This window comes from Bemisia tabaci, chromosome 6 (genome assembly GCF_918797505.1).
Source record: "Bemisia tabaci chromosome 6, PGI_BMITA_v3".
Classification (NCBI taxonomy): Eukaryota; Metazoa; Arthropoda; class Insecta; order Hemiptera; family Aleyrodidae; genus Bemisia; species Bemisia tabaci.
In genome coordinates, this window is record NC_092798.1 from 23,011,120 (window position 1) to 23,024,081 (window position 12,962).

At 37.5% G+C, this 12,962-nt stretch overlaps 1 protein-coding gene across 2 annotated transcripts; it reads left to right on the forward strand.

Annotated features, from left to right (window-relative positions):
• The first annotated feature begins 583 nt into the window (after window positions 1–583).
• On the forward strand, window positions 584–7,467 carry LOC109042392 (dnaJ protein homolog 1). 2 transcript variants are annotated; one of them, XM_019059103.2, is made up of 3 exons: window positions 584–842; window positions 3,780–4,617; window positions 5,804–7,467. In XM_019059103.2, exons 2-3 carry the CDS (start codon window positions 3,802–3,804, stop codon window positions 6,038–6,040), a joined length of 1,053 nt encoding a protein of 350 aa, XP_018914648.1. In that variant the 5' UTR covers window positions 584–842; window positions 3,780–3,801; the 3' UTR covers window positions 6,041–7,467. The 2 variants fall into 2 exon arrangements, with proteins under 2 accessions (XP_018914648.1, XP_018914641.1); XM_019059096.2 differs by having other exon boundaries at window positions 586–842; window positions 3,770–4,617.
• Window positions 7,468–12,962: the final 5,495 nt, after the last annotated feature.

A 12,962-nucleotide genomic window follows, 5' to 3' on the forward strand; every position in this document is an offset into this window, starting at 1 on the left:
TTTTCCTTCCCTTATCATGGATCAATTTTACGGTAAATTAAATTTATCACTAAAATGTCAGTTTTTAAGGGGAAGCTCGATTTTCAGAATATTGGGCCTGGAGAACTAACTTAAGCGCTTAAATCACATTTTAGAAGCAACTATCAAATCGCTTACGTTAAAAAAAAAAAAAAAAAAAAAAAAAAAAAAAAAAAAACAATAATAATAAAAAAAAATCCATCTGCTTTTAGACCTTTGTAATTTGCACGGTCCGTTAGTTTCTTTTCGATCCATAATCCGCGAAACAGTGAAAAGCGCGAAAAAATCCACGTAACGACAACGTTACGTCTTACGAACGACAACGTTACGTCTTACGAACGACGCGAAAAAGGGTTGTGCCCGCGCTCTGCACGCGGAATCAGTAAGCTTTTTTCGTCCGTGGAAGTACGGCTTGAACAGCACGTCTCTCGGCTGCTAGCCCGTGGAGTTGCGGCTTGGAAAGAGGAAACGGAAACGCTTGTATCGATCAATCGATACGTGGTGCGATAAGAGGTTCGATTGTTTCTAGAAAGTTCCAGAATCGTCCGTAACGTTCCATTCAGCATTCAGTTCAGTTCCATTTGTGTTGTTGCTCGTGTCAAAATCCTATGGCGTGTAACGTGAAATCAATGCACTCGTAGTTACTTTCGTTCGTCAGTGGATCCGTGTTCAGTGGAATTCAGCGTATTTCGCTAGACGACTTGAAATTTAGTGCATTTGTGAAGTGTTCTAGTGCAAAAACTAGCTCAATTCATTGCAGATTTTAATTGTGTCTGTGTTGTAGCTCAATCTTTGGATATAGATTGTGGATAACTCAATTTTTGGTTAGTATAATCATTGACTCTCTGTTCCAGATAGTTCTATCTCCCCTTTTCTTTCACCTCTCTAATCTCTCTTCTAATATCCATTCTATTCACTCTCAAACTCGGTTTTTCGTGCTATTGTTCTTGTTGTCACAATTATTTTTCATAGCCAGAATAAAAAGATTTGGCTGAACATCTCGTAGCTTTACGCCTCCCTACACCCAGTCAGACTTTAAGAAAGGTTCAGGCTTCCTCTGATTAAATGGATTAGAATTCTAATTGCCAAAACTTGGTTTATCACTCTCTAGCTTTTCGCTGTGAAATCTCTGAAGTTTCTAGACGAGACGTAACTGATGATAGGTAATGATAATTTTCAATGAGAATGTGTTAGTAAGCCTACTTGAGGATATCTGATTTTGATGCGGCAGTCGGTAGGCAGAATCGGTTGACTTTCTAGTTGTCACAATGGAGCCACCAATTTTGGATTAAGACCCGGAGCTACTTTTCATTCGTTAGCTGTACTTAATTAGTCCAATCAGTGCAAATTAGGGTGTGAATCTCTCCTGTCAGTAGGAGGCAGAGCTAGTAAATTTCAAGTACCTTCTTGTGTCCAAGGCATGGAAATTAGACCAAGGTGCATTCTTTGAGGAAGTTTATTTACGAAGAGAATAGAGAGCTCCCTGGTCCTGGTTGAGAATGATAGGTGTCGCAAGGACTGGCAAATCCTTTGACATGGTGTGCAGTTGACTTATGAGCTGGTGTCGATTGTTCAAATAGGTTATGTTTGTGAAGTTGGCTTGTATTTTCTAGGTCTTTCTGTTGATCGGTAGGCAACTCTAGATGCTCATCAATTATGCAAATTGTGAGTGGCCTCCCCTTTTATTCCCTGTACATGGTAAACATGGAAGAAAATGAAGGATGAATCTCACTTGTCCCTTGATCATTTTCTTCTTTTCTTGCTTTTTCCAAAGTTTCCAGTACCTATATTCCAGCCAAAGTGCCACTTGCGCCATGCAACATTTCAAAATTTCTATCTTCATATTATTTTTTTACAGAGGAATTGTTACTAGTTGAATGTGATTGGAAATTTCACTGAATTTATCAGTAGCTGAAAAAAAATTCAGTGAAATTTTTGGACAGCTTTGTTGAACAATTTTTCTGTAAGAAAATAAAATGGTGGCAGAAATTTTTAAACGTTGCATGGCATTTATATTACTTTGGCCGGAAGGTGACGACATCGAGCTGTGCGCTTGTTTTTGTCTCTCTTTCGATTGGCTCCATTAGATCCTCCCCCACAGGTGCCCAATGCATTCTTTCGGGCAACTGCTAAAACTGATTAAGTATGTCCTAGAACCACTCCAAAGACTGTGTACTTGCCATATCATATTCTTTTCAATATTTTCTATGACTTCAAAAATATGGAACCAAGAAGTAATTTTTTCTGCAAAGCTGAGCGCCCTTGTAATTTGCAATATTTTGCTTCCTTTCTTACAAGTAAAGGTGTATCATAACATGGATGTCAAGAACATTCTGAGGAAAAAAAGAGTCACCAGTTTTAAGGGTCGAATTTTTTACACACGGAAGCTTTTGTTGCAAAATGATTGTGTTGTTGTAAAAAGTTGACATGAAGTACTTTTCTGTTTTCTTGAAGACTTCAAGAGAAGCTCATGTAAACACACACCTCATGACATATGGTTTGACCCTGGTCATCATAACAAAATAATTTCTTCGAAGTATATTAATTAAATGTAGAATAGAGGAAGTTACTCACATCATAATTTAAACACTTCTTAAGTAAGGTCAGTTACCTCAGTCATCGCATAACCTCCCCTCTCTTTCTCTCTTCATCCTGTCCTCTTGGTTGACAACATCCAGCAATGGTCCGTATTAAAAAGGATAGGTCGAATTTATTATGTGCCTTTCTGTGGGAACAAAACCTATTAAATGTCCAGTATCCTCTGTAATTATTATTAGCATCCATGGCAACTTCTGAAATTTATTATATTTGGACAAAAAACAGGTCTCTGTGTACTTTTGAATATTAAGATTGCTTACAAATCTACAAGCCTTGTTTCACACTTACAATTGCACACTATTTAATGCGATTTTTCACCCTCTTCATCTTCAATTGTCGTCGTAAAAATGGGCTCACTTCAATGGAAAAAGCTATGTAAATTCTAACGGTATTACTCTCACCATGTTGCTTGATGTCATGTGCAAGGTCATCTTGATTTAAATTACTGGAATAACTGACAGTAGTTCCCTAGTTGTCACTCGTCAGATCTACATTGATTAATATTACTCAACCTGTCCAAATCTTTGCTCCCATTTTATTTTATCAAAAGATGAAAAACTATCACTGCTACTTGAAATTTTTACAAAATCATCTTCTCACTGAGAGGAAGAATTAAGGAAGTTTGCAAGCAGTGACCCTCAGTATTTTTACTATCAAAAAATGAATGATGATTAGAAGTCTGCAGCAATGTAAACAGAGATATGCAACAGAGATGACTCCAATCTTTTAGAAACATTTGGTGTCAATTCAGGCATGAACTTTTGTCCTTGATCATATGTCAGTAGCACTGTGCTGCCGCTCTAAGGAAGATCGCTGTACGAATATTCTAGAGTTGCCAAATTTCCTTCGTTAAAATGTTTATTTCTGAGAAAAGTCATGAGTATTTTTCCTTGAAATTTACAGGAACCGTAGGCAAAATTGCGAACAAAATTATTGAAAAATTGGAAGAGAAATATTCATAAGTTTACCAGAAAATTAGTGTGTTTTCAAAGGAATTTTGGTGACGCCTGAAGGTTCATACAGTGTTTTTCCTCAGCACCCATCTTGGGTATGAGGTACTTACTCCTGCCTTTTTAAATTCTCCCCTGATCATTCATCTTCCTTGTGATGAAAATGTTTTTTTCTAATTGGACTATTTTTTCTGTTTGTGCAGGTAACAACAGATAGCAAAGGACTGAACATATTATGGGTAAAGATTACTACTCGATTCTAGGCATTTCAAAAGGTGCATCTGATGATGAAATCAAGAAGGCCTACAGAAAACTCGCCCTGAAATACCACCCTGACAAAAACAAGGCCAAAAGCGCAGAAGAGAAATTCAAAGAAGTTGCAGAAGCTTATGAAGTTCTCAGCGACAAAAAGAAACGAGACATCTACGACAAATTCGGTGAAGACGGACTGAAAGGCAATGTCGGAGGTGGAGGAGGACAGGGAGGTCCTGGAAACTTCCAATACACATTCCATGGAGATCCTCAAGCCACATTTGCTCAATTTTTCGGCACCTCCAATCCCTTCCAGTTCTTTGATCTTGGAGGCGGAGGAACACGTATGTTCTTTGGTGGAGACGATGATGATGATGACCCATTCTTCTCTACCGGTGGTTTACATCGCTCTGGTCCCGGTGGTGGTGCATTCCGTTCTCAGTCATTTAACATCCATGGCTCACCTCACAGAGACAAGGATAAACAGCAAGACTCTCCTATCGAACATGATTTGTATGTCTCATTAGAGGATATTCTGAAAGGATGCACCAAGAAGATGAAAATTTCCCGGCGAGTACTCCAACCAGACGGAACCTCAAAGAAGGAAGACAAAGTACTGACAATCAATGTGAAACCTGGTTGGAAAGCAGGAACAAAAATCACTTTCCAGAAAGAAGGAGATCAAGTTCGAAACAAAATCCCAGCAGATATCGTATTCATAATCAGAGACAAGACTCATCCACTATTCAAAAGGGAAGGAAGTGATATTCGATACACTGCCAAAATCACCCTGAAACAGGTAAGCTGGCCTTTAATCTCTTCCCTAATCTCAAATATATTTTAGTGTTCAAAATTTTAGCCGTGGGGCTATCCCAAGTTATATTAAACCTTGGAGTGTACGATGATTTAATGAGGGATCCTGAATAACCTACTAGCTTTTCACAAAAGTTCCGACAAATTTTAATATTTCCAACATCCTTTTTCCGTTTTCCTTAGACTCTTGCAGAATCGGACATTTCTTGCATCCCTGGAAATACAGGGCTACTCCATCAGAATGTATAATCTATGCCAAACCCGAAACAATTGTCCGAAAAAGAAGTTCACTCTTATTTTTATACCTGGAGATGTTAAAAACATGTGCAAGTCTTGATATCAGTATCTAAGCAGCTGCAACAGTACTTACCAATATTAATTCTGACTCCCAAGTGTTGACACTGTTGGAAATACACTCTCTCTCAATCTTTAATCGGCTGGTATCCCAGAGGAGTTTTTTTTTCAAAATGACAATTTTAAATTTTTAAATTCCTTCTTCTCCTCACCTCACATAAAAGCATCATCCTTTTAATATATATCTGTTAAGTATGACAGGAAGTCTTCTATGTTGCACATGGTGATGCATCATGTCGCTGTTTAGCCATTGATATTCTACAGGATCAGTTTCTTTTCAAAGGGTTTATAAATTCCTTTTTTATATTGTCACTTTTCATTATACTTGGGTGCTAGAAGCTAGGTCCTTCAAATTTTAGGTCGTAGGTAGTCTGAAAACCTTAACGAAGGCTATCCCTGAGACTTTTCTTTATCTTTATGAAGGAGTTCAAATCCTTAGAGCTTCAGTGTTTCGAATTTTACAGTGAATTTTTCTCTAAACTTGGTGTTTTGCCATGGGCTGCTCTTCCACAAATTCATTAGTCGTACTGTTTAATGAATTGTAAATGGAGCAGTGGAAGTAACCGCAAAATTTAGGAACATGTGTTTAACCGTCTCAGCTTTAATAGTCTCAAAATATAGCGGTCACAGTCAGTTTTAGCTTGTCAAAGAGTAATTCATGTCATGTGATACATCAATAGAGATGAAGTACAGTGGAATACCTATAAGTATTTTTGGTACTATTTCGAATCCAATCAATTTGGTAATCAGGTACATTTTTGGAAAATATGAGTTTCCATTCTAGTGTTTTAATCTCTTTTCTTGCTCTCTGTTCACAGGCTTTGTGTGGAACTAATATCGAAATACCAACGCTAGACAATTACAAAGTTCCCCTGCAGCTGACTCACAAAATCATTAAGCCAACAACTGTAGAAAGGATCCCAGGTAAAGGTTTACCATTTCCTAAAGAACCCAGCCGGCGAGGAGACCTATTAGTTTCTTTTGATATCAAGTTCCCTGAAACAATATCTCCAAGCGCGAAAGAACTTTTGAATGATATCCTCCCTAATTCATAAGAATTTCTAGCTGTAAAGTTGGACTTTTTTTACGACTTTAATATGAACTGTGTTAATAAATTTTAAGTAATCAACCTAGCCCAAATTCTTGTGGTGATTCCCAATGGAGTTAATGTTAAATCACTTACATTAAGTGCATTTATTTTCAAGTTGGGAAAATCTTGTTGATGTTTTTAATTCCTTATCTTGTCTTAGACAAATCGAAGGAAAGATTATTTGACATGGTAATTTATTACCGATAATTTAAATCGTACAAATTTTTCCTCCCCATCATGTCTCATTTTAAGTGAAGACTCGCAAGTCTTCCTCGAAGAAAAACTTTCAATATCAGACTTACAGCAGAAACATGTTATTAGAACTTCTCAGGTAATTTTTCAGACAACTATTTTTTTTTTAATTTTGATTGTAACTCCTACCAGTTTCTCAGATGCTTTAGAGAAGTGGTAAATTTCTGGAAATATCTTTGGCATCTTTTTGACGAATAAAAGTATTTGTTCCTGAGACTGTCAGTATTAGTCACTTCTTGATGAATGATGCTCCAACCTTAGGTTCAGTTTCAAGATCTGATTTCAGTTGAGCTCATTGTAAAAATGAAGAGAATATAAGAACTGGGTGAGGATTATCTGTGTGGGCTGTAGTGTGTAATTCGAAGAGATGAGCATTATTGTGAAGTTAATTCCAACATGGAAACTGGTTTTGTGTAGACAAATCATCCATTTCTTTTTCTCCTCTCTTTTGACTCTTGTCATGCAGAATTTTCCCCAAATTGTGATCGTAGTTTTGGAATAAGGTTCCCTTCCTCAAATTTTTGTCTTTTATTTTATTGTTTCGTTTCTTTCACTCTTTCATTTATTTATGTAGTCAGTTTCCTCTTTTGTTAATTCATCTCTTAAAGCAAATATTTAGAAGCCAAAAGAAAACACTATCTTCATTCTGGATGAGTAAAAGTCATTGCCAGCTAGGTTGATGTATCAAGTTCAACACTTGCTTATTGGCTGAAGCATGCTTCAGAACCTTTCACGGTCACTATCAGAGAGTTTATTCTGATCGTTGAAATGATTTATTGTCAAATTTGTTTTGCCCCTCCCCCCTTTTTCCTTGTGTGAGAGTTTCCTGACTTTCGTCCCTTTTTTTATTACTTAATTTTAGTTTTGAAGCATGTTTCTGTCCTTTTTCCTCATCTCTTATTTGTAGTTGTGTAATGTAAACTAATTTATAGTATTTTATCATTTAAGTTATATTTCTTTAATGATTAATTTTTATTGTTTCTTTTGTTTATTTATATTTGCAATAAAATCTAATAGAAATTACTGTAAAACTCTTTGTGGTTCTTTCCCTATTTCTCAAATATTCTCATTATAGATAAGGTAGTGTTCTTGTGTATACATATAGAACATATGAAATACACTTGTATCTCCCTTTTGATATTTCTCTTTTTTCTGTTTTCAAGTAAATTTTGCTCTTTTCCCTGAAATTATGGGTAGAGGGGGGAATCATATTGACTATTCGACTCAAGATAGCATTAAGTTTCCTCACATCTGAGAATAGCTGCATCAATACGCTTGGAGATTCAACGAGATGATAGCTCTGATTCATTTGCACTTCTGTGCAAGGGTGTGAAAAATGTTTGATTTTGTTTATCAATTTTGCAATTTTCAAAATGGCACATTATGTGATCAAACCAATCATTTTTCTATGATGCAAGCTACAAATCTTGTCATGAGGCATAAACCCTGGATTGTAAGAAACTGTCAGTGGCATGGAGCTTTTTGCACCTTTGCCCAAGTGTGAGTTCAAGGCTGAGTTTCTCTTTTTAATCATTTATTGCAGGCATTGCCTTATTGTTGAAATTATCAATGAATGAACCCAGGACTAAGGACATACTGACCTTTCTACTCACCCCTCACAACACTTTATGCACAAATTTTCATCAATTGAATTTTACGGTTATCCCCTGAAAAACAGGTGAAATTGAACTGAATTTTTTCTTGAAAACTTAGGCATGCTCTAGGGCCAAAGCCCTGTGACTGAGCCAAAAATAAATGAAGAAAAAAAAATTATCGTTGTATGTGTTGTAGAACTTCAGCCATCAACGTACAATTCTTTTATGATTATTTTGCCGTGCTACGTATTAACGCCGTATGAGCATCCGAATATTGCCAAATTTCCTCGCAATACATATTGATTTTTGAAGAAAGTTATGATTACTTTTCATCAAAATTTTCAGACTTCTCAGATCAAATTACGAACGAATCCCCAAATCTGTAGAGGGCTTTTACACATTCTCCCAAAAATTCGTGATTCGTCGAAGGAAATTTGGCAACGCCTGATGGCCTATACAGCGTTCTTCCTTAGTGCGGTAATATTGCTGTAAGAATGATATCAGTAGTAAGGGTTTCTTCTCTTTAAGCAATTATCGGTCATGTGTACGAGAGAGCACAATAACTCGGAAACTCGGAAAGAAATCAAAGCCTCTAATCAATTAACTGCCGCACAGTGGATCGAGTTAATAGGAGAGGTCGAACACAATTTGGAAATTTTAAAAGCTTGTAACACCGTTTATACAAAACTTTGAGGTTCAAACATGGTTTCATTGGATTTCCTCGTGAAATTTTCCTGTAGAAGCTCCCATTCGAATTTTCAATGTGACAAAATGAACATCGAAATCTGCAATTTTAGTCAAAAATTTCATGTCCGACCTCTCTGCCCTGGTAAAAATTGGCGATAGGAGCTGCGTTTCAAAATACCATAGGAATTCTTATAGCCGGCTAAAGAAGGCAATAGAAAATCATATAGCTGGCTGTAGAAAGCGGAGCAAATCATATAGCCGGGCTATACTTACGAAGCGATAAAAAAGTATGCAGTCGGGCTATAGTTCCTATCGCCGGGCTTTACACTTTATCGCCATCGGCTATAAAAGGCTATAAGAAATTGTGTAGAAATTCGTGTGCTTCGGAAATCATTGAATTTGATACGGAGCCAACATAATATTCACAAAACACACATTATATTTTCCTTTAATACATATTTTTTTTCATCAATTAAAATGAGAATAATCCATACAGGATGTGCAAACATTTCAAAATCATGAGTTGAAAAACGCTGACTCCGCAAGATTATATTGGAGCATAACACGGAGCGGAGCGGCGTGCTGCCAGCGGTAAGCGCGCACCAGCGCCTACAAACCTAACTGGGATACTTCACGCATGGCGCAATGCGTGAAGTATCCCTGTTAGGTTTGTAGGCGCTTTTCGCGCTGGCTGCCCGCCCGCCGCGCCGCAGCGTGCCACGGCGCTTGAAGCAACTATTTCACACCAGAGGTATTGCACAGTATCATACGAAATTGAAGGCGCTCCAACATATTAGGGATGGCAGGCATCCTTCAAAAGTACGGAGCTTTCCGCGTAAAATAAATGAAGATACTACGGCCCAAAAATAGAGCGGTAGTCCAAAAACTCACTAAGTCCTAGCATCCGTAATAAGTAACATGTAGCATACACTTTATCGCCTGGCTGTTGCTCAATCGCCATCGGCTATAAAAGGCTATAAGAAATTGTGCAGCCGACTATAGAAGCTATTGAAAATCTTACAGCCGGCTTTAGGTCTATGGTATATTGGAACACAGATTCTACTGCCAATTTTTACCAGGGTGATTAACTCGATCCACTGAGTGCCGACCCGAAGGTACATTAACAATAAAGTAAATTTCAACTACTCCCTTTCCTTTAGCATGAAATTCTTACATAGGAAATCAGACTGTTGATGGAATATTGACAGATAACTATTGAAATAGGTCAAGGTAGGTATAGAGAATTTCATGATGCAGCTATTAATTGCATCTTTCTGTTCCATTTCTTTTACGTCGAGGCACTGTCCTCATCCCTCTTCAAGTCTCCCTCTTTCTTTTCAATAGGTACCTACCTTCTCCTACATTCTTGGGTATTGGAGAAAAGGACACTATTAACCCAAAATCTCGAAGAATAGGAGCTTAATTGATCAACGCTCTCATCGCAATTTCGCTTTGTGCTTGATAAACTATAAAATGTGCTCTCAATTACGCAGAAATTCGTAGGTAATTACGCATGTAACGGCAACACTGTGGTTGCCGCCAGTTGAAACTTTCGGGACGACTCAATGTCAACGCCTTGATGCAACTCATACAACTATACCTGCTCTGTGGTTACCCAAGTTGCATATTCAATAAATTGAAGGCGCATTGGCTTCTTCTCTCTGCCACAGCGTCCCTCATACTCATGCCGTACTTCGCGTCGATGGTAAACCTGTAGGAACGCGTTCTCCGTTGCGACGTTGCAAAGTTGGAGTCTTTTTCATCTTTCAAAATATGCCAATTCTCAGCTCGAAAACTTCCCTGATTTTGGCGCGTATACGTAGTATACCGCCTTTGCGATCGTTTCGACCCCCCCCCTCGATACAATAACCGAGTCCCCTAGTTCCTTACCGAAAAGTGACTACCGCGAACTTCTGAGATTTTCCAAAGCGTGTAAAAAGTTTACTAATCCGTCAATAATAATGATTAAAATTTGTTTCTCATTCTGGGGCTCGCTAGTTTATGTGTAATGAATACCAAGAGTCTACGTTTCTTGGTTTTTTTTAAAAAAACCTTAGAATGGGGCGCGCTGATTTAAAATATGCATATATAAGCGGAAGCAAGCGAACTGATTCGAGGATGGCTGACCAGTTCGGCACTCCTTGAATGAGAATTTCACTCACTCCGTTTTGTTCACAACGTTGCTTTGACATATCTCCACAACACTGTTATCCTTTTCAAAAGTTGGTACTCCTTGCTCTGATAGCCGGGGCCACCAGGATAGTGGTAAGTGCAATCTGTGATGAGCCTCGAGACTCATTAGACCATTTGCTAAACGTGGCTCATACAGGAGTCCACTAAGCCCTCTCGTCCCCACGCTCCTGATCACTGCGTCGGCGTCACGAAGAACAATGGGCCTTGGGTCCCAACGCGGCCGATACCCGTACCCCAATTACTCACGCTTCATTAACCATTTCACCGTCACGCTAGGATTCATCCAATTTTCAAAAAAAATTGTTTCGCATGTATTTAGCAATTTTTTCCTTACTCTCCGTTAAAACACAAATAAAAAGAGACCTCATTCATAAAAATCGGCCGAATAGAAGAGAAGTTACAGTAATCGAAATCCGAAGAAATCAACAAAACCTCGACTCCTCGATACGAAAAATAAAATGAAGGGGAAAAAAAGAAAGTATAAATTACAATTAAATATAATTGACCTCAAAATTTGACAAACAATTCATTTATATACCTAACGCTGAAAAAACTGGGAGAAATTACAAAAAATTTGCCTCTTGCAAGGGGCTTCTTTGTAAGAATTTTGACCTGAAGACAACGGTCGAATAACAGCAGTACTCCATACAATACACGGTGTGCCTGAACGAGTTAAACATTTTTCATACGTCCAAATCGAAAAATCTTTATATTTTTAACTACAATGTTTCTTGAATCGTTTAAGCAAAAAAAAAAAAAAAAAAAAATTCCGTCGAGATTCTGGAACGCAAAAGGCGCTTTAAAAGTATTCTGGGGCTATAATAACTAAATCACCGGTAGTAAATTCGTTATATTATTAAAAAGAAATTGACTCCATAGTTTAATTCCTTAGTTTCTTGAATACGATTATTTTAAGCACTTAAACATTTATACCACCAATTTTAGCCATGGGGTGATTTCCTGAGAGCCGATAATATCACGAATTTCTCATAGAACCCCTCAACAGTGGCTTGCTTTTTTGGCAGCCGATTCGGCCATCGAACCGGAGTTTAAATGGAAGCTGATAATAACCCAAAGCTCTGAGAAAAATTTTGAGATGAGTATAAGAACGGTTTGTTGTAAGTAGCGAGGAGAGGCGGGCAAAGCGGCTAAAATCCTATCTAATTTTTACAGTTTTTCTGTTGAATTAATGTTGCCGCGGGCTTCTGACTGTCCACACATAGTTCTGTTCAGCATATCGATACATAAGTATTTACATTTTACATACGTAGAATCTAATTTTCACGTCGGGGAGTTGACATATTTTGATTTTTTCGATTTTATACGGAAAATTGATGGTTTTTCGGGATTGAAATTATTATTGTTTCATGAAAAATAAATGCACCCAAAATGACTATAGCATATTGATTCTTACACATTTGCACTCACAAAATTGGTTGGTAAATTCAACGAGTGGGTGCATCGACCTGGTATATCAAGTTTCTGCAATTTTTTACGGCAAATCAGTAGATTTTCGGGATGTAGATTGCTTACTTTCAATTCATGAATGAATAAAGCAACGACATGGTTGAACTTCTTTGCATGGAAAGACGTTTAAAATAACAAAATCAAGACGTATTTAATGCAATTGCATTTATATCGAGTCAATTTCTTTTCAATAATATAACGGGATTTTTACTACCGGTGATTTGGGTATTTTAGCCCCAAAATACCTTTAAATCGACTTTATCTTCTAGGAGTTCGACAGAATTTTTCCTTTCTTCGCTTAAATTATTCCGTAGCACTTTTCTTCAAGAATCTGATAAGATTTTGCTTGAGGCAGATCAAAAAACTTAAATTCGATCGAATAGCTTTCTACTTTCACAATACACGGTCTCGTCAAGGTGCGTCTTTGACCTCGCAGTGTTGGATCGTGAATTCTCTTTTTATGCTGTTTGCCTATTTTGAAATCTCTGTAAATGAAAACTAAAGGGGTTGATATGTGCGAGTTAATGACGCGCCTTATCAACACATTGTGTTGGAGTTCACTGCTTGTTTTTCTTTGAATGAAGAATATTCTGTGAAAATTTCAAATAATAGCGTTGGTTGGTTATCTTTTGATGAAATAAAACGAGAACTGAAGAGTTTGAAACACCGCAAATGAGATACTTTCACGCCTCT

Bases quoted from the DNA above. Each gene is read 5' to 3' on its own strand.
- LOC109042392 (XM_019059103.2), top strand. From the start codon at position 3,802: ATGGGTAAAGATTACTACTCGATTCTAGGCATTTCAAAAGGTGCATCT. The intron at 4,618-5,803 runs GTAAGCTGGCCT...CTCTGTTCACAG, and splicing joins CCAAAATCACCCTGAAACAG to GCTTTGTGTGGAACTAATAT.